Here is a 19,527-nt window from a genome sequence, read left to right as displayed (position 1 = left end):
AAAATTTAATATCCTTTAAAATGTACGAAATTATACAATGTTATAGAGTGCGAAAGAACCTAGGACTTTGTTTCTTCAACTCAACCTCATCACTTTGTAGATCACACGGAGGTGGCTGACTTGAACCTAGAAGCCAGGTCTCCTGATTCTCAGGTCAGAAACACTTCTGCTTTCTACAGTGACTGTATATTTTGGAAGTAGATATCTAGGCATTTAGAGGAAGAAGACTGATTACTTTAAATCAGCATTATTTTGGGAAATGGAAGTATGTTAGTTGTAAAAGAGCGTCTCCCATTAAGGCAAAAGGAGCTGGCTAGAGAACAAAAGGGCAAATGATTCCAGTTGAGGTCCTGTTCACAGAGTGTTCCTCGGAAAGGCCAACTGTTCAGGCCTAATGTGGGAAAAACAGAGGCTCCCTGGCCTCACCAACGCATGGTCTCAAGAGCCTGTTGTGGTCTTAAGAGTGTGGAGAGGGACGTTCTTGTGCCAAACAGAGGTGCATGGTTATCCCTACAGAGACAGGCCTGTTCCACTGAGCAAGAACGACAGCGATAGCACCACAGACCAGCTAAAAGGATGATGGGTTCCCTTAGATGCATTTGTTTATACACAAGTCCACTTACTGGTTCTCCTTGGGCTTACTGATATCTGGATTTGGGAGAAACTTTTTGGTTGGGGTCAGTTAGACAGACCATCCACTCCATATGGATTCCTTCGATTCATAGAGGGTGGTCAACACTTTTCAGGGCAGCTATTTTATTGACGTGAAAGTGCTAGTTTCTAGAAAATTCTGCCTCTATATTGTTGCTCAACTGATTTTTTAAGGTAAGGTAAAATAGTGTATGCCCTCTACTGGACAAAAGGAAATATTTGAATAGCTGAAGATTAGGAAATCTTTGCAGTATTAGGAAAATATTTCCAGGTTTTTTTTTTGCACATGATTTTCTTTTCTTTTTAACCTGTCTAGTTCCAAATACATTCTTCAAAACTCAATTTATGTTACTTCTCCTGAGAAACCTACCTGGCTTCCCAGAGGCAATCACTTTTCACCATTTCAGTTTTAATTCTAGTGGCTATCTCCCTATTGCTAAACATATGCTTATCCTAGAGCAGCTGACCCTTGAACTAAGGGTGGAGGTGAATCTGAGTGTAATTTATGGTTAGCCTTCCATATCTGAATTTACCCCACATCTTTGAATCCAACCACCTGTGTGGTGGTACAGTACTAGAGCATTTATTATTGAAAAATATCCACATATAAATGGACCTGCACCATTTGAATTCACATTGTTCAAGGGTCAACTTCATTTTCTGTTTTGTTCTAGAGTTATCTCTGGGATGGTCTTTGTTATGAGTGTTTTAATCCTGTTTCTGTCCCTTGGTAGGTTTGTTAAAATATTTGGTCACCCGTGGCTGTCCACATTTAAGAACAAAGTGGTAGAAAGGCTTCGGAGAGCGTTGCACATAAGGGCAAAGCTTTTTTACTGAAAACCTTCAGGTTAGAGGGGCAAACCTGAAACTTGCTCCCTAATTAGCATGTGTGTGTGTGGGTGTCACACACACACACCATCAGTCACTCAGTTGTGTCAGACTCTGCAAACCCAGGGACTATAGCCCGCCAGTCTCCTCTCTGCATGGGATTTTCCAGGCAAGAATATTGGAGTAGGCTGTTGATTCCTTCTCCAGAGGATCTTCCTGACCCAGGGATGGAACCCGCGGCTCCTGCTTTGGCTGAAGTATTCTTTACCACTGAGCCACCTGGAAAGCCCCAACTCGCACGTAGAGCAGGGCTTTGGTGTGGGGGCAGTTCCTCAGGAGAGTCCTCCTGTTTCTTTAGAGCAGAGAGTTCATTTCCTGACTGGTGGTGCGGGCTTGCCGGGCAGCTGCTCTGCAAGCAGGGCCGTGCCTGCTGCGTGGGGGCATCTTGTCGCATCATCCTATTCTCGGGCTCTGCTCTCAGTGCCATCTGCTGTCACTGTTCTGCAGGCTCCGGGTTTCCTGGGCTCTGTTAGGCAGATCCGCTCCTTTCTGCACTGTGGGCTCCTCTCTACAAGGCAGCTTCACCATGGAGGGCCATGCTGTGGGAGGCAGCCCTGGAAACACATCGCCAGGAGACGGCAGTCACATAGACTGCCACGGGCGAGGGGTCCTGGAGCCACAGCACGTGCCCTTCTTCTGGAGCTGATCTAAGGCAGGGCTGCCCCGCTCTGCCTTTTCCGTCTCTCCCCTTCCATCTGCTTTCTGTCATGCAGAAGTGTGCTGAAATCTTCTGGCCTTTGACGGCCCCTCTCATTTCCTTTATAGTTATGGGACTGTCCTCTCGCCCTTTTTTGTTATTCCATTAGCTTCTTTTTAATGGGGTCTCAGGAGGAAGAGGAGATTAAGATGTGGACTGCATCTGTCAACTTGAACCTGGAGCAAGGCGCTCATACTGTTAATGGGGATGTTATTCTGCCTCGTTACGTCTGGCATAGCTATAGATGACTCAGATATCAATTTAAGAAACCGCAGTAACTCTATGAAGAGGCTCAATGAGATAGTTCTGTGGTCTCTATGGATCAAATTAACTGGGAATCTGATATATTTCCACTTATCTTATGTCAAGTAGTAGCGACTTAGGTGAAAAATACATAAACATGTGGCCTTTTAAAGTACATTCATTTTTATAAAAGGCCTATGTAGTTGCTTTTTCATGAAGGCATCAGGAAGGAGAGTTTTCAAATAATGAAATTTCCAATTTCAGCTGATTACCTATTTTCAGCAGTATTACACCTTAATGGGAAAACTGCTAAAGGCCCAATGACCTACACAAAATGTAAAATACCTTTCCCACTAGGTGTACAGTGACAATGACTTTATGCCACATTATCTATGTATTTGATGGTCAGCAGGGCACATATAGCATAAACTTTAGCGTTCTGGGCTTTGGTGAGAATTACTAAGGTGTTGCCTTCTAAATATTCCAGCAATGCAAGGTTAATTCTGTCTCAAATATTTTGTATCAAGAAATGTTTTACATACATAGGTACATATATATATGTGTATTTAATAATAAGCGTTCAACATAGGTCTTCAAACTAACCCAGGCTTTAAAAATGAGTTTTGTTTTCTCAGAACACTTGGATGAAGCATGTATTCAACTAGTAGTTTGCTATTGTTGTTTAGTTGCTCAGTTGTGTCTGACTCTTTGCGACCCCATGGACTGTAGCCTGCCAGGCTCCTCTTTACATGGAATTCTCCAGCAAGAATACAGGAGTGGGTTGCCATTTGCTTCTCCAGGGGATCTTCTTGACTCAGGGGTTGAACTTACATCTTCTGCATTGCAGGTGGGTTCTTAACCATTTAGCCACCTGGGAAGCCCCAAGTAGTACTTATTACAGAAAGGTGGTGAGTCCTATGCTTTTCTCTCCTTGGCTGAATAGGAAGTTTATGGTTATAGATGGGATGTGTCCTGTTTAAGATTAACAGCAGATGGCAGAAAGGTCAGGATTCAAAAACTACTTCTTTGATTCCAGAGTCAGTTTTTTTCCATGATTGCAGAGAACAGAATATTTTCCATAGTGCATTATTAACTAGATGGAAACAAACTACTTTATACCAGTTGAAACAGTGGGACATAGTCGAGGATACCATTTCCTGTTTTTTGAGAAATGGGGGTCACTCTGTTATGACGTCAAGGTAAGGCCTGCACATTTTTTGGCTTAGCGATTGCATTTAACAAAGAGGTCATTTCACTCAAGTGGAAAACAGTGCAAAATGCTAAAGAATGCTGATTGGCAGCTGCTAATAAGCTTTTGTGAACAAGAAGAAAGAAAGAAAAGGTTTGGAAACAGCTCTAGCAGGAAATGCCATTGTTCAGCATAGCTTGAAGGAAGGCTTCTGTGTGTGAGGACTAAACCGTGGAACTGAACTATAGCCACCCTGCGCGCTGCTGACGGAGGTCTGTTTAAGGAACTAGGAGGGTGAGGTAGAGGCCAGTGGTAAGCTCAGCCCCAACACTTCTGCCTCTACCACAAATAACACCTTAGCCTGTACTTGGCCTCCAGTGCCATACCAGGTGATGGGCTATTCATTCTACTTAGATTTCTAGGGTTAGAGTCAGTTCTACTTCTTTATCATTTTTTAATCCTAGGAAATTCTTCACTATGTCCAGCTTAGTCTGAATGTAGCTTATAAATGGCATGACCACTGATTTCCAACTCAATAAGCCTTTTTCATGCTACATTATAGGAAATGGAGTTGTACAGTGAAGCCAAATTAGATTTCAAATCTAGGCTTGCTATATTCTATGCAAGGGTCTTTGGGAAAATTACTTAATGTCTCTGAGGATCATTTTTTTTTTTTAAAGATGCCTGTTTCATAAGACTATTATGGAAATAAAATCAGATAAGATAGGTAGATGGCTGGAAGGATGGATGGATAGATAGCCTGGTACCTAATAAGCACTCGATGAATGTTAGTTTCTTTTCCCTTGAAGAAATACAATGGACTTATACTACTTTTACTCCCAATAAATTGCACATATTGAATATGATCTCATTAAGCATCTGATGAAGCTTTCTTCTTCAAACCAAAGAATCCTAATCCTGTCAGTGTTTGCTTGATAAAATGCTGTCCCATCACTTTGTTAACTCTGGATGCCTTTCCTTGGTCCTTTCCACATATCCAAGTTAACCTGTAGAATTCAAAACCAATCATAGTTCTCAGGAGGATGTGACAACCAACTGAGTTTTGTGGGAGTGTTTTTCTAAAGTATGGTACTTTCTAGAAGGAGAGTAGTATGGAGGATACAATCACAAGCCTGCATAAACTTGCACTGCAGGTTCTGACTGACGGATGTTCTCATATCCAATTGGAGAATACTCACAGACTGCAAAGGCTAGTTCCTCTCGTGTGTTTAAGAAGTCCCTTTCCTTTACCTTTTTAAGAGAGATATATATACCAGTAATGCAAGAGCATTTCTTACTCTGGTCCTAAATTATTCTTTTGGAGCTGAGAAGAAGCTGATAAGTAGAAAAAGCTTAGGTTGTTCTTTCCTTGTTTAATAAGCATATAAATATAATCTTGGTAATCAAGGTACTTTTAATATATATATTAACTCAGCAATGAGGCAGTCTCAAAGAGTGGTTTGAATTGCTTCTACAAATGATTATTATGTATATAGAAATATGCCTCTCCAGAATATAGCAAAGATACCAGTGACTGACTTTTAATAAAGCCTTATTTGATATAGATGACTAGAAACTCTTGTGCCTTATTGATTTACATTATGTATAACAATAACAGCAACAACTACGATAGCAAATACACATGTAATGCTAGTACTAATATAAAAATTAAACATATATGTAATTTTAATTCTTAAAAGAACTCGATAAGGAAATATCATCAGTATTTCTGTTTTACATATTAGGAAACTGAGGCACAAAGGAACCAAGTAACTTGCTGTCACATAGCTAGTAAATTCCTTAGCCTGGATTTAAACACTGAGAGTCCGGTGAGGATCCATGATCTAGACCATCTTATATATTATTATAGAACCAAATGCTATGAAGTATTTATTGAGAACTTCTGTCTTTTTTTTTTTAAAGAAATAGAACAAATGTCACAATGAATATAGTAGTTTATTATTGAAAAAAGTTACTTGGTTCTTTCAGAGCTAAGTTTCTATTTAGTGAACCACTACTATCTCTGTTTTTTTTTTTTTTTAATTTATTGGAGTATAGTTAATTTACCATGTTGTGTTAGTTTTAGGTGTAAAGTGAAACAGTTATGTATATATTCTTTTTCAGATTCTCTTCCCATATAGGTTATTACAGAATATTGGGTGGACTTCCCTGTGCTATACAGTTTAGTTATCTATTTAATATGTAGTAGTATGTACATGTTGGAGAAGGCAATGGCACCCCACTCCAGTACTCTTGCCTGGAAAATCCCATGGACAGAGGAGCCTGGTGGGCTGCGGTCCATGGGGTCGCTGAGAGTCGGACACGACTGAGCGACTTCACTTTCACTTTCCACTTTCATGCACTGGAGAAGGAAATGGCAACCCACTCCAGTGTTCTTGCCTGGAGAATCCCAGGGACGGGGGAGCCTGCTGGGCTGCCGTCTATGGGGTCACACAGGGTCGGACACGACTGACGCGACCTAGCAGCAGCAGCAGCAGCAGTATGTACATGTTAATCCCAATCTGCTAATTTATTACTTCCTCCAATGTTTCCCTTGTGGTAAACATAAATTTGATTTCTAGATCTGTGAGTCAGTTTCTGCTTTGTAAATAAGTTCATTTGTATATTTTTTTTTACTAGATTCCATATATAAGCGATATTATATGATACTTGTATTCCTCTGACTTACTTCACTTATGATCATCTCTAGGTCTATCCATTTTGTGGCAAATGGCATTATTTCATTCTTTTTTATGGCTGAGTTATATTCCATGATATGTGTGTGTGTGTTCCATGTGACCACATCTTCTTTACCCATTCATCTCTCAGCTATTGTAAATAGTGCTGCCGTGTAGACTGAGGTGCATGTGTCTTTTCAAATTATGGTTTTCTCTGGATGTATGCCCAGCCATGGGATTGCTGGATCATATGGTAGTTCTATAGTTGGTTTTTTAAGGACCCTCCATACTGTTCTCCATAATGGTTGTATCAATTTACCTTCCCACAGAACGTGTAGGAGAGTTCCCTTTTCTCCATACTCCTTCCAGCATTTACTGTTGGTGGATTTTTTGATGATGGCCATTCTGACTGGTGTGAGGTGATACCTCATTGTAGTGTTGATGTGTGCATTTCTCTAATAATGAGTGATGTTGAGCATTTTTTTCATGGGCATTTTGGCTCTCTGTACATTTTATTTGAAGAAATGTCTATTGATCGGTAGATTTTCTCTCCCTTTTTTGATGGGTTGTTGGTTGATATTGAGATGCATGAGCTGTTTATATATTTTGGAGATTAATCCCTTGGTCACATCATTTGCAAATGTTTTCTCCCTTTTTGTGGACTTTTTGTCTTGTTGATGGTTTCCCTTTGATGTGCAAAAGCTTTTAACTCATTTTTGTTCTCATTTTCATCATTCTAGGGGATGAATCAAAAAAGATATTGCTGCCATTGGTGTCAGTGTTCTGCCTACGTTGCCCTCTAGGAGTTTTACAGTATCCGGTCTTCCATTTAGGCCTTTAAACCACTTTGAGTTTATTTGTATTCCTATGGAGGTATTGCTTGTGCTGGGTCCCGGTACATGTGAAACCTGGTGTGTGCCCTCCAAGAGTCTCTACTTCTCTCAGCCCTGTGGTGCGCCTACACTCAGGACCTGCCTACTGTCAAAGCAAATGCTCTGGGGGTTCTTCCTCCCAATGCCTGACCCTCAGGCTGTCTTGGAGTGCTGTTTTTATGCGGGAATGTCCCTGTGTGGCTTGTGTGGGCTTAATATGTTTTGCTGGTGAAGTCAAAGTGTTAAGTCACTCAGTGGTGTCTGACTCTTGAGACCCCATGGACTGTGTAACCCGCCAGGCTCCTCTGTCCATGGGATTCTCCAGGCAAGAATACTGGAGTGGGTTGCCATTTTCTTCTCCAGGGGATCTTCCCAACTCAGGGCTCAAACCTGGGTCTCCTGCATTGCAGACAGATTCTTTACTATCTGAGCCATTTTTGCCGGTAGGGCTGTTTTAATATAGATGTCTGCCACCTCTTTCCTCTGTGTATGCTGGGTGTTATTTACCTTGATAGAAGGTATGGCTGATGGTGAGGTGATCTGGGCCTGCACTGGATACCGAGTGGGGCCTTCCCCTGCTCTGAGGTTGTCTCTGCCCTGGCAGACACAGGGTCTGCTCCCTGGTGGTTGGAGCAGGGGCCCCGAGATCTGTTTCTGAGCTGAGTTTCTGATTTGCGGTGTGAGGCAGGTGGGATCGGAGCACAGCCGCTGGGAGAGAAGTCGCTGAGCTTTCCTCCTCTAGAGTGGTTCACCCATGCGTGTGCTCTGGGGTGTCACTTTTCACCCACTCTGCGGGCTCATACACTACGCCGCTGCTGGACCTGCTCCCAGCCCTGCCTTAACCATAGGAATGGCGGCGACTGGCTTCCCTCAGGCATTGTATTCACCAGGCTACCAGCTTAGATGCACTGAAGTCAGGTCCCAGGACTGCCGTGACTGTGCAGGACTGCCCTGGGAGCTATGGAGGCAGCTCAGACTGTGGCCTGGCCCAGTCTTTACATGTGTGTGCCCACAAAGCCCACAGTTGCTAAAGCTAGACTCCTCTCAGTGGTGGGAGCTCAGGTGTTCGGCAGGGGCTGAGTTTACCAAGCCAGGGGGCTGGTGCTGGGGAGGTGGATGGGCATAGATCCAAGGTCCCCACAGCCATGAGGAGAGACCTCAGCCCTCCCTTCTTAGTTGCACAGGCCCTGGGGCTCAGCTGTGGTTTCAGCTCCACCCTGCATGTGGGCCTTCCGCCAGGGTCTGCGCTTGAGGTTGTCCTGGAGCACACATGGGGGTGGGGCTGGGACGGGAGGCGGGACTAGGGGCGGCTCACACTTGCCTGCGGGGATGCAGGAGTGGGTGACAGGCGGGGTACTCCAGCCTGCTCAGGCCGGAGCCCCTCTGAGCGCCAAGGAGGTGGGGGTGGGCGCGTGGGGAAAGGGGGTGGCAATGGCGGCCCAGACTTCTTCCACAAACATGCGCAGCTGTGGAGCCCCTTAGGCCCATCCCTTCCTCCCTTCAGGCTGTCTCTTTGCAGCTGACTGCAGTCCCCTCCCTGTGCCCACACGCCAAACCCCGGGTTCCAGCACCCAGCCTCCATCCACACCAGCACACACGAACCTCAGGCTGGGAGGCGCGGGGCGGTGACAGACCGTCCATGCAGGTTTACTCTGTTCTGCCTGGTTGCTGCGCTCCCCTCTGTCCAAGCTGATCTCCCCGTCGGGAAGGTGGGGTCCCCAGGCCCAGGAACCGCTCCTTCAGCTCCCCCACAGGGGTGCAGGTCCCTTCCCCTTTCCTCTCTGCTTTATTTTGTCCTTCCTGGTTGCATGGGGGTTTTCTTATCCTTTTACGTGTCTGTGGTTCTCTGCTAGTGTTCAGGACGTGCTCTGTGAGAACTGTCCCATTCCCGATGTACTTGTGCAGAGAGGTGAACTCCACATGCTCCTATCACGCTATTGTGACCCCTCACCCCTCCTATCTCAGTTTTTTCTTCTTTTTTAATAGAGGAGGTAGAACGGTTTGATGTTGTTTACCATCAAAAATAGAGGCAGAGGATTAGGAGAAGGAGGAGGTATCTTTTCGAAGGGAGGGCAGTTGGTCTTATTGAAGCCACATTTCTTTCACTCATGTTCCTATGGGTTTGGGGAGATTCAGTGGATTTTTTGCTAGCTAGAGGCAAGAAAGGGCGCCCCATAAAAAATTGTCTCTAAAATTTGTTTTTCCAGGAAGGAAGGTCAACATCTCCCTCCCAAGTCTATGTCCACTTATGGACTTTGCTGACGTGGAGAAGAGAAAGTTGGGCAAGGAGAAAGCCGGCAAGGACTAACCCAAGGTAAGTTCCAGCTGATGGGTAGAAAAGATGGATGCTGCTCATGTCTGCAAGCCTCACCTTTGCAGCTGCTGAGGACAGATGGGAAAGGGTGGCTAGGTGCTTTGAGGAGGGACTGACACTGCTTGGGCAAACTGGTGAATGTGCCAGAAGACTACAGCATGCTGCTTCCAGGGAGTCTGAAGGTAACTGAGGGCCTAGGGGACCATGTCTTATGGGGGGGGTGGGGCGGGGTTTGCTCAGTTTTCTTTGCATTGGTGCGTGTTTGGTTCTCCACCCATCCAGGCTAGATCACCAGTGATCACTAACAGAAAGGAGATACCCACAGCAGAACAGTAAGAAAATGCTATTTCTCATATTTTAAAAAAGACTTGGAAAATTTTATTTGCGCCAAATGAGGGTAGCATCTCAGAAAGCTGAGAGCTGAAGTACCCATTAGCAGTCAAGACACAGTTATATAAATTTTTTTTTTTGAGACAGAGGGGTATACATTAAATGACATATTATTAAGAAATTTTTTTTATTGCAGTATAGTTATTTTACAATGTTGTTAGTTTCTACTGTACAGCAAAGTGAATGAGCGTATGATACTTATAAGAAATACTGTTTTTCCATTTTTTGAACCTCGTAACTACCAGAGCAGTAATCTAAGAGAAAGGAAGGTCTAGAGGGTGGTATGAAAGAGAGCAGATGACTCCTCTGTCAACTCCAGAGCACTTTGGTGGACCCCAAGTCTTAATTATGTTGGTAAGAGAGACAGAGGTTCGACTAAAACACGAGATTTCAAAATGGAGAGAACTAATGAAAATGGAGAGAACTAATGAAGTTAGAGGTTTGAACTAAAATGCCATTAAGAAAGCCTACTTGTCACTGGGAAATAGGATTGAACAAAGCATAGATGGTAACAGAGATTGGAAAAATAAAATGATTTCATTTTTATATAGTAACCAGTTAAAGGTTCTCAATTAAACCAGTCATGATTATAAAGCAAGTGAAGGGAAATATTAGCCCCTTTTTCTTAGCCCCTTTAGCTTCTGTCTGATGTGGGAATTTAGAAATGCAAAGCACTAAGTCCTCTGTATGTAAAGCGGGCCAGCCAGCATTGCCACTCCTACCTTCCGCCCCGCACACCCTGTGCCAGAACTCAATCACTTCACCTCACCAGTGTTCATGGGTTTTCATATGCATTTTCTCCTGCAGTGAGTGCCCTTCCTTTAAATGTCTGTTAGGCAAATATCCACAGATGCTTCCGTTCTTAGCTTGAGAGTTAGGTCTTCTCTGAAACCATCCTAACTTATTTCCCCTTCCCTCTTTGTTACCCATTCTCAGCCAAATATCTTTTCTGGATCCTTCCTTAATCCCTCATATGTATGTCCTGTGTGATGCTTATACCATATACAGGCAGCTAGCTATATTTCTGTCACTCTTAATAGGTAATGATTCCTCTGAAGGAAAACAAGGGTTCTCAGTTGACTTATTGTAGTACTTTGCTCAGGGATTGGCATATAACAAAAGCATTAGAGATATTTGCTAACAGAAAGGAAAAAATGGGAGCAAAGTGGGGAGGGAGGAAGTGTGGGGGAAGGAAAAAAAGAGGAATTTATGCTCAAAGTGATGAGGGTGCATAGTTTGGTTTAAAAGAAGACTCTATGTTATTCTTCTCTTACCCTTCCAGGGAGATGGCCCGTTGGAGAGTCACTGAAGGTTGGCGGGTTGCAGTGCTGTGTTGGGAATGACTGCAAGAAAAGAAAGACAAAACAAACACAGGTCATTCATTTAACATATCTTTGTACATTCTAATCAGGCCTATGGTCAAAAGAAGAATCAATCTTAGAAACACAGGAGAGATTAAACAACTGTTCTTCGCTGATAAATAGAATCATCCACCAAAATAAAACACTCTACCAGGTAAGGGGTTAATATTTGATGTCAACCTATTTTGTTCAAAAAGCAAGCTTTAAATGAAGGGTAACTGTGAAAAGAAACATATTTGGAAGAGGTAATTATTTTCCCCTTGGAATAAGACAATGTAGAACATGAAAACACATTTCGTTGTGATGCAATATGATATATTTCTAAAAAATGCACATTTTTTTCCTAACAAAACTTTAAACAGAGCAATTTGAAAATTGGAGTAGTATTTAATTAGTACAAATTTATTAATTTAAATTTGCAATAATAAAAATAATTCAGCTATTGAATGAACATAAAGGCTTGAAAAATGGGATTTTCAGTTGTGTGTTGATGTTAGAATTTAATGTAATTTCAAATTTACTTTGGTTTCACAATAATAAGGTAAGACTGATTTTATCGATAAGTAGTTGCAGTAGATATTATCGTATCTAACATTTATTGAGCACCTATTGCCTGAGTTACTCTTCTAAGTATATTTTTTACATCCTTTATTTCTTACAACTCTGTGAGGTATGTACTGTCCCATTCGACAGATGAGGAAATTAAAGTAGAGGGCAGCTTAGAAACTTGCTCAAAGTCACGTGGTAAATACCTGTGCTTGAAATGGCAACTAGACTGATACTAGTGCCTTTCTTCATAACTATCATATCACTTTCCAAATGGTAACAACTTTTGGGTTTTAAAGATTTTTGCCTTACTATCTAAGAATACTCTTCATTTAGATATAGAGGTGCACAGTTTACAATCTAAGAGCAGAAAGGAATGCACTGTGAGTTTCCTTTGTGTTAAAGTATATGATAAAATGTCTTTCAAGCTGTAATTTTAGTTTGTAGTATTTAAAAATTATTTGTAACATTAGTTACGTATACATTATACATATAGTGTATGAAGGTGTATATACTTTCATGTAAATATATATATGTAGAGTGAAACTCGAGTAAAATATTTGTAGAAGATGAGGGATCTTCATACTATTCTAAGACTTCTCAGCACATACTCTGAATACACTGCCCCTGTCACAGAGAACCAAGCTATACAGGTTGCAGATTTTTATTCAAAACTTTCATCCTCATGGGTGAGAAGAGGTATCTCTCTCTGATGAGAATTTAACTGTGACATGGGTAATATTTATCTGAGGTTGAGGGAGCAGAATGTGTGACAGCAGCTAAAATCTAGAGAGTGGTTTCCTTGAAGTTAAGGCTTGTGTCCTTTGTTTCCTGACTCCCTCATAGTGCTGAGCAACGATTATGGCACTAAATGTGTTTTGACTGACTAACTGAAAGGAAGCGCAGCATTCAAGAGCCAGACCATGTAGCCAGACTGCCTGAGTTCAAATCCCAGCTCTGTCATACAGACTACTGTGACCTTGACTGAGCTGCTTAAAGTTCTCTGTAATAGTATGTTCCTCATAGGGTAGATATAAGGATTCAATAAACATAGTTTTTAGAACAGTGCCTGTTACATGGTAAAAGCTACAAAAAACTGTTTATTAAATAAACCAATATGATTTAGTAGAGTGTCTACTTTAAGATGTTTCATACTAAATAAGCATAACTATTTAGATTTCAGTTAGCTATAAATTCAATGCCACAAGTTATAGATTTGTGAGTATACCCTAACTTTGATAAAATTAAAATGTAAAAATAACATTATAAAATTAATAGAAATCAGCCACAACAATCAGATGAGGAGAAAGAAAGAAAAGTTATCCAAATTGGAAGGGAAAACTATGCAGACCCCATAAATATAATGTCATTATATGCAGATAATGATACTATATAGAGAAAATAAGGTGCCACCAAAAACTAATAGAGCTCATCAATGAATTCAGTCAAGTCGCAGGATATACAGTTAATATACAGAAATCAGTTGCACTTCTTTCTACTAAGAATAAATACCAGAAAGGTAAAGTTAAAAAAAGAATCCCTTTTAAAATTGCATCAAAAAAATACTTAGGAATGAACCTGACCAAGGAGATGAGACTTACATGCTGAAAACTAAAAAGTGCTGATAAAGTAAACTGAAGATGATTCAAAGAAATTCACATTGTTAAAATGGCCAAACCACCCATAGCAAACTGTAGATTTAATGTGATCCTTATCAGAATACCCTAAAATTTATATGGAATCACAAAAGACCTAGAATTGCCAAAGTGATCCTGAGGAAAAAGAAAAAAGCTGGATGCCCAACTTTCCTAGACCTCAGACAATACTACAAAGCTACAGTAGGAAAAACAGTACAATATTGAACAAAAACAGACATATGGATCAATGGAACAGAATAGAAAGCCCAGAAATAAACCCATGGCTTATGGTTTGTGGTCAAAATTAATCTACAACAAAGGAGGGAAGAACACAAACATAGAGTCTCTTCAATAAGTGGTTCTGGGTAAACTGGATAGCTACATGTAAAGAAAATTCAGAGCATCCTCTGATATCATATATAAAAATAAACCCCAAACAGATTAAAGACCTAAAATAAGACTGGATCTATAAAACTCTCAGAAATCAGACAAAACATTCTCTGACATAAATTGCAGCAATGTTTCCTAAGGCCAGTCTCCTGAGGCAATAGAAATACAAGCAGAAATGAAAGGAACCTAAATCGAACTTACTGTGGCTGAAGGGTAGGGCCAGACAAAATGTGGTCCCCTGGGAGAAAGGAGTGGCAAACCACTTCGGTATTCTTGCATTGAGGACCCCATAAAAATAATGAAAAAGTAAAAAGATATGACACTGGAAATGAGACCCCCAGGTTGATTGGTGTCCAATATGCTACTAGGGAAGAATAGAGAAAGAGCTCCACAAAGAATTAAGAGGCTGGGCTAAAGCAGAAACATTGCCCAGTTGTGGATGTGTCTGGTAGTGAAAGGAAAGTCTGATGCTGTAAAGAACAATACTGTATAGGAACCTGGAATTAGGTCCATGAATCAAGGTAAATTGCAAGTGGTCAAATAGGAGAAGGCAAGAGTGAACATTGACATTTTAGGAATCCGCAAACTAAAATGGACCAGAGTGGGTGAATTTAATGCAGATGACCACTGCATCCACTACTGTGGACAAGAATCCCTTAGAAGAAATGGAGTAGCCCTCATAGTCAACAAAGAGTCTGAAATGCAGTACTTGGATGCAATCTGAAAAACAAAACAATGATCTCAGTTCATTTACAAGGCAAACCATTCAGCATCACAGTATTCCAAGTCTATGCCCCAAAAACTACTGCTGAAGTTGAACATTTCTAGGATTACCTACAAGACCTTCTAGAACTAACACCAAAAAAAAAAAGGATGTCTTTTCCATCGTACAGAACTGGAATGCAAAAGTAGGAAGTCAAGAGTACCTGGAGTAACAGGCAAATTTGGTCTTGGAGTACTGAATGAGCATGGCAAAGGCTAACAGAGTTTTGCCAAGGGAACACACTAGAATAGCAAACACCCTCTTCCAACAACATAAGAGACGACTCTACACATGGACGTCACCAGATGGTCAATACTGAAATCAGACTGATTATATTTTTTCCAGCTGAAGATGGAGAAGCTCTACACATTCAGCAAAAACAAGACCGGGAACTGACTGTGGCTCAGATCATGAACTCCTTATTGCCAAATTCAGACTTAAATTGAAGAAAGTAGGGAAAACCACTAGACCATTCACATATGACCTAAAACAAATCCCTTACAATTATACAGTGACAACAGCTACTACTTATTTAGAATTTACTAAGACATTTTGATTTGAACGAAGTCAAATCCCTTACAGTGAAAGTGACATATAGATTCAAGGGATTAGATCTGAATGACAGAGTGCTTGAAGAACTATCGGCAGAGGTTCTAACATTGTACAGGAGGCGGTGATCAAAATCATCTCCAAGAAAAAGAAATGCAAAAAGGCAAAATGGTTGTTTGAGGAGGCCTTACAAATAGCTGAGAAGAGAGAAGTGAAAGATAAAGAAGAAGAGGAAAGATATACACATGTGAATGCAGGGTTCCAAAGAATAACAAGGAGAGATAAGAAAGCCTTCTTAAGAGATCAATGCAAAGAAATAGAGGAAAACAATAGAATGGGAAAGACTAGAGATCTCTTCAAGAAAATTAGAGATACCAAGGGACCATTTCATGCAAAGATGGGCTCGATAAAGGACAGAAATGGTATGGACCTAACAGAAGCAGAAGATATTCAGAAGAGGTGGTAAGAATACACAGAAGAACTGTACAAAAAGAGCTTCACAACCCAGATAATCATGATGGTGTGATCACTCACCTAGAGCCAGACATCCCAGAGTGTGAAGTCAAGTGGGCCTTAAGAAGTATCACTACACACAAAGCTAGTGGAGGAGATGGAATTCCATTTGAACTATTTCAAGTCCTAAAAGATGATGCTGTGAACGTGCTGCACTCAATATGCCAGCAAATCTGGAAAATTCAGCAGTGGCCACAGGACTGGAAAATGTCAGTTTTCATTCCATTCCCAAAGAAAGGTAATGCCAAAGAATGCTCAAACTACCCCACAATTGTACTCATCCCATATGTTAACAAATAATGCTCAAAATTCTCCAAGCCAGGCTTCAACAGTATCTGAACCGTGAACTTCCAGATGTTCAAGCTGAATTTAGAAAAGGCAGAGGAACCAGAGATCAAATTTCCAACATCCATTAGATCATCAAAAAAGCAAGAGAGTTCCAGAAAAATATCTACTTTTGCTTTATTGACTACACTAAAGCCTTTGACTGTGTGGATCACAACAAACTGTGGAAAAATCTTCAAGAGATGGGAATACAAGACCACCTGACCTGCCTCCTGAGAAATCTGTACACAGGTCAGGAAGCAACAGTTAGAACTGGACGTGGAACAACGGACTGGTTCCAAATTGGGGAAGGAGTATGTCAAGGCTGTATACTGTCACCCTGCTATCTATGCAGAGTACATCATGGGAAATATTGGGGTGGATGAAGCACAAGCTGGCCTCAAGACTACTGCGGAAATATCAACAACCTTAGATGTGCAGATGATACCACTTTAATGGCAGAAAGCAGAAAGGAACTAAAGAGCCTCTTGATGAAGGTGAAAGAGGAGGGTGAAAAGGCTGGCTTAAAACAACCTTCAAAAACTTAAGATCATGGCATCTGGCCTCATCTCTTCATGGCATATAGATGAGGAAACAATGGAAACAGTGACAGACTTAATTTTGGAGGGCTCCAAAATCACTGCAGATTTTGACTGCAGCCATGAAATTAAAAGACACTTGCTCCTTGGAAGTAAAGCTATGACCAACCTAGACAACTTATTACAAATCAGAGACATTACTTTGCTGACAAAGGTTTGTATAGTCAAAGCTATACTGGCAAAGATTGAAGGCAGGAGGAGAAGGGGACGACAGAGGATGAGATGGTTGGATCGCATCATTGACTCGATGGACATGAGTGTGAGCAAGCTCCAGGAGTTGGTGATGGACAGGCAGGCCTGGTGTGCTGCAGTCCATGGGGTCACAAAGAGTCCTGAGTGACTGAACTGAATCTGAATGGTTTTTCCAGTAGTCATGTATGGATGTGAGAGTTGGACCATAAAGAATGCTGAGTGCTGAAGAATTGATACTTTTGTATTGTGGTGCTAGAGAAGACTCTTGGGAGTCCTTTGGACTGCAAGGAGGTCAAACCACTCAATCCTAAAGGAAATCAACCCTGAATATTCATTGGAAGGACTGGTGCTAAAGTTGAAGCTCCAATACTTTGGCCACATGATGTAAAGTGTGGACTTATTGGAAAAGACCCTGCTGCTGAGAAAGATTGAGGGTAGGAGAAGAGGGCAACAGAGGATGAGGTGGTCGGATGGCTTCACTGACTCAGTGGACATGAGTTTGAGCAAATTTAGGGCAATAGTGAAGGACAGGGAAGCCTGGGGTGCTGTAGGTTATGGTGACTGAACAACAACAAATCAAACTTATAAGGTTTTGCATAGGAAAGGACACAAGATGAAAAGACAACCTGTGTAACAGGAGAATATTTGCACAGGACGTTACCTACAAGGGATTAACTTCCATACTATACAGACAGCTCATACAACTCAACGGCAGGAAAAAAAAGACAATCAAAAAATGACCACAATTACAACTGCTAAGACATGGAAGCAACCTAAATATCCATCGACAGAGAAATGAATAAAGATGATATCGCACATTTATACAATGTAATATTACTCAGCCATTAAAAAGAAGGGTATAATGTCATTTCCAGCAATATAGATCTAGAGATTGTCATACTGCATGAAATATGTCAAAGACAAATATCATATGATATCACTTACATGCAGATTCTAAAAAGAAAGGATACAAATTAACTATTTACAAAACAGAAATAGTCTTAAGAGAAATTGTCACCATGGGGGAAGGGTGGGGGGAAGAAGGGATAGTTAGTTATGGCATTTGGGACTGATATGTATACCCTGCTACATTTAAAATGAATAACCAACAAGGAATTTATAGCAGAGGGAATTCTGTTCAATATTATGTGACAAAGGGGGAAAATTTTAAAAGGATAGATACATGTATATGTATAACTGAATTCTGTTGTATACCTGAAACCCTCACAACATTGTTAATCAACTATACTCTAATATAAAAAGTCAAAAAAAAGGGAGCAAATTACCTAAATAGACGTGTCTCCAAAGAGCACACATAAATGGCCAACAGGCACAGGAAAAGAAGCTCAACATCATCAATTATTAGAGAAATGTGAATCAAAACTACAATGAGGTATCACCTTACACCAGTCAGAATGGCCATCATCAAAAAGTCTACAAATAATAAATGCTGGTGAAGTCTACAAATAATAAATGCATCTTCAGAGAAAAGGAAACCCTGTTACACTGTTGCTGAAAATGTAAACTGGAAGAGCTGAGTCATTTGAAAAGACCCTGATGCTGGGAAAGATTGAGGGCAGGAGAAGGGGACAAGAGAAGATGAGATGGTTGGATGGCATCACCAACTCGATGGACATGGGTTTGGGTGGACTCGGGAGTTGGTGCTGGACAGGGAGGCCTGGCGTGCTGTGGTTCATGGGGCTGCAAAGAGTTGGACACGACTGAGCGACGGAACTGAGCTGAACAGTCACCATGGAGAACAATATGGAGGTTCTTTTAAAAACTAAAAACAAACAAAAACACTGAAAAAAAGTTACAATATGATCCAGCAATCCCACTTCTGGGCATACATTTAGAGAAAACTCTAGTTCAAAAAGGTACATGCACCCCAATATTCATAGCAGCACTATAGTCGCCAAGAAATGGAAGCAACCTAAATGTCCATCAGCAAATGAAAGGATAAAGAAGATGTGGTATATATATATATAATAGTATTACTTATCCATAAAAAAGGATGAAACAATGCTATTCACAGCAACTGGGAAGACCTAGAGGTTATCATACTAATTGAAGTTAATCAGAGAGGGAAAAATAAATATGATATCATTTACATGTGGAATCTAAAAAAATGATACAAATGAACTTATTTACAAAACAGATTCACAAAAATTAAAAACAAACTTATCATTACCAAAGGGAAAAAGAGGCAGAATGCATAAACTAGGACTTTGGGATTAGCAGATATAAACTACTATACCTAAAATAGATAAATAATAAGGTCTTACTATATTATACATTCAATCCCAAAGAAAAGCAATGCCAAAGAATGTTCAAACTTCTGCACAACTGCACTCATTTCACATGCTATCAAGGTCATGCTCAAAATCCTCCCAGCTATCCTTCGGCATTATGTGACCTGAGAACTTCCAGATGTACAAGCTGGATTTAGAAAAGGCAGAGGAACCAGAGATCAAATTGCCAACATCTGTTGGATCATAGAAAAAACAAGGGAATTCCAGAAAAACATCTACTGCTTCATTGATTATGCTAAAGCCTTTGATTGTGTGGATCACAACAAACTGTAGAAAATTCTTCAAGAGATGGGAATACCAGACCACCTGACCTGCCTCCTGAGAAACCTGTATGCATGCAGGTCAAGGAGCAACAGTTAGAACTGGACATGGAACAACAGACTGGTTCAAAATTGGAAAACGAGTTTGTCAAGGCTGTA

At 41.0% G+C, this 19,527-nt stretch overlaps 1 protein-coding gene across 16 annotated transcripts in view; it reads right to left on the bottom strand.

Annotated features, from left to right (window-relative positions):
* Positions 1 to 19,527, bottom strand: part of DLG2 (discs large MAGUK scaffold protein 2) — a 2,338,778-nt gene that overhangs the window by 459,146 nt on the left and 1,860,105 nt on the right. For all 16 annotated transcript variants that reach the window (XM_040255566.1, XM_040255568.1, XM_040255582.1 and 13 more), the window contains one exon: positions 11,197 to 11,265. In XM_040255566.1, the coding sequence (XP_040111500.1) occupies positions 11,197 to 11,265 (69 nt within the window). The remainder of the gene's footprint in view (positions 1 to 11,196; positions 11,266 to 19,527) is intronic.

Source organism: Oryx dammah, unplaced genomic scaffold (assembly GCF_014754425.2).
Source record: "Oryx dammah isolate SB20612 unplaced genomic scaffold, SCBI_Odam_1.1 HiC_scaffold_15, whole genome shotgun sequence".
Taxonomy (NCBI): Eukaryota; Metazoa; Chordata; class Mammalia; order Artiodactyla; family Bovidae; genus Oryx; species Oryx dammah.
Note: the sequence above shows the minus strand (reverse complement) of the source record. Positions and strands in the feature narration are given on the sequence as shown.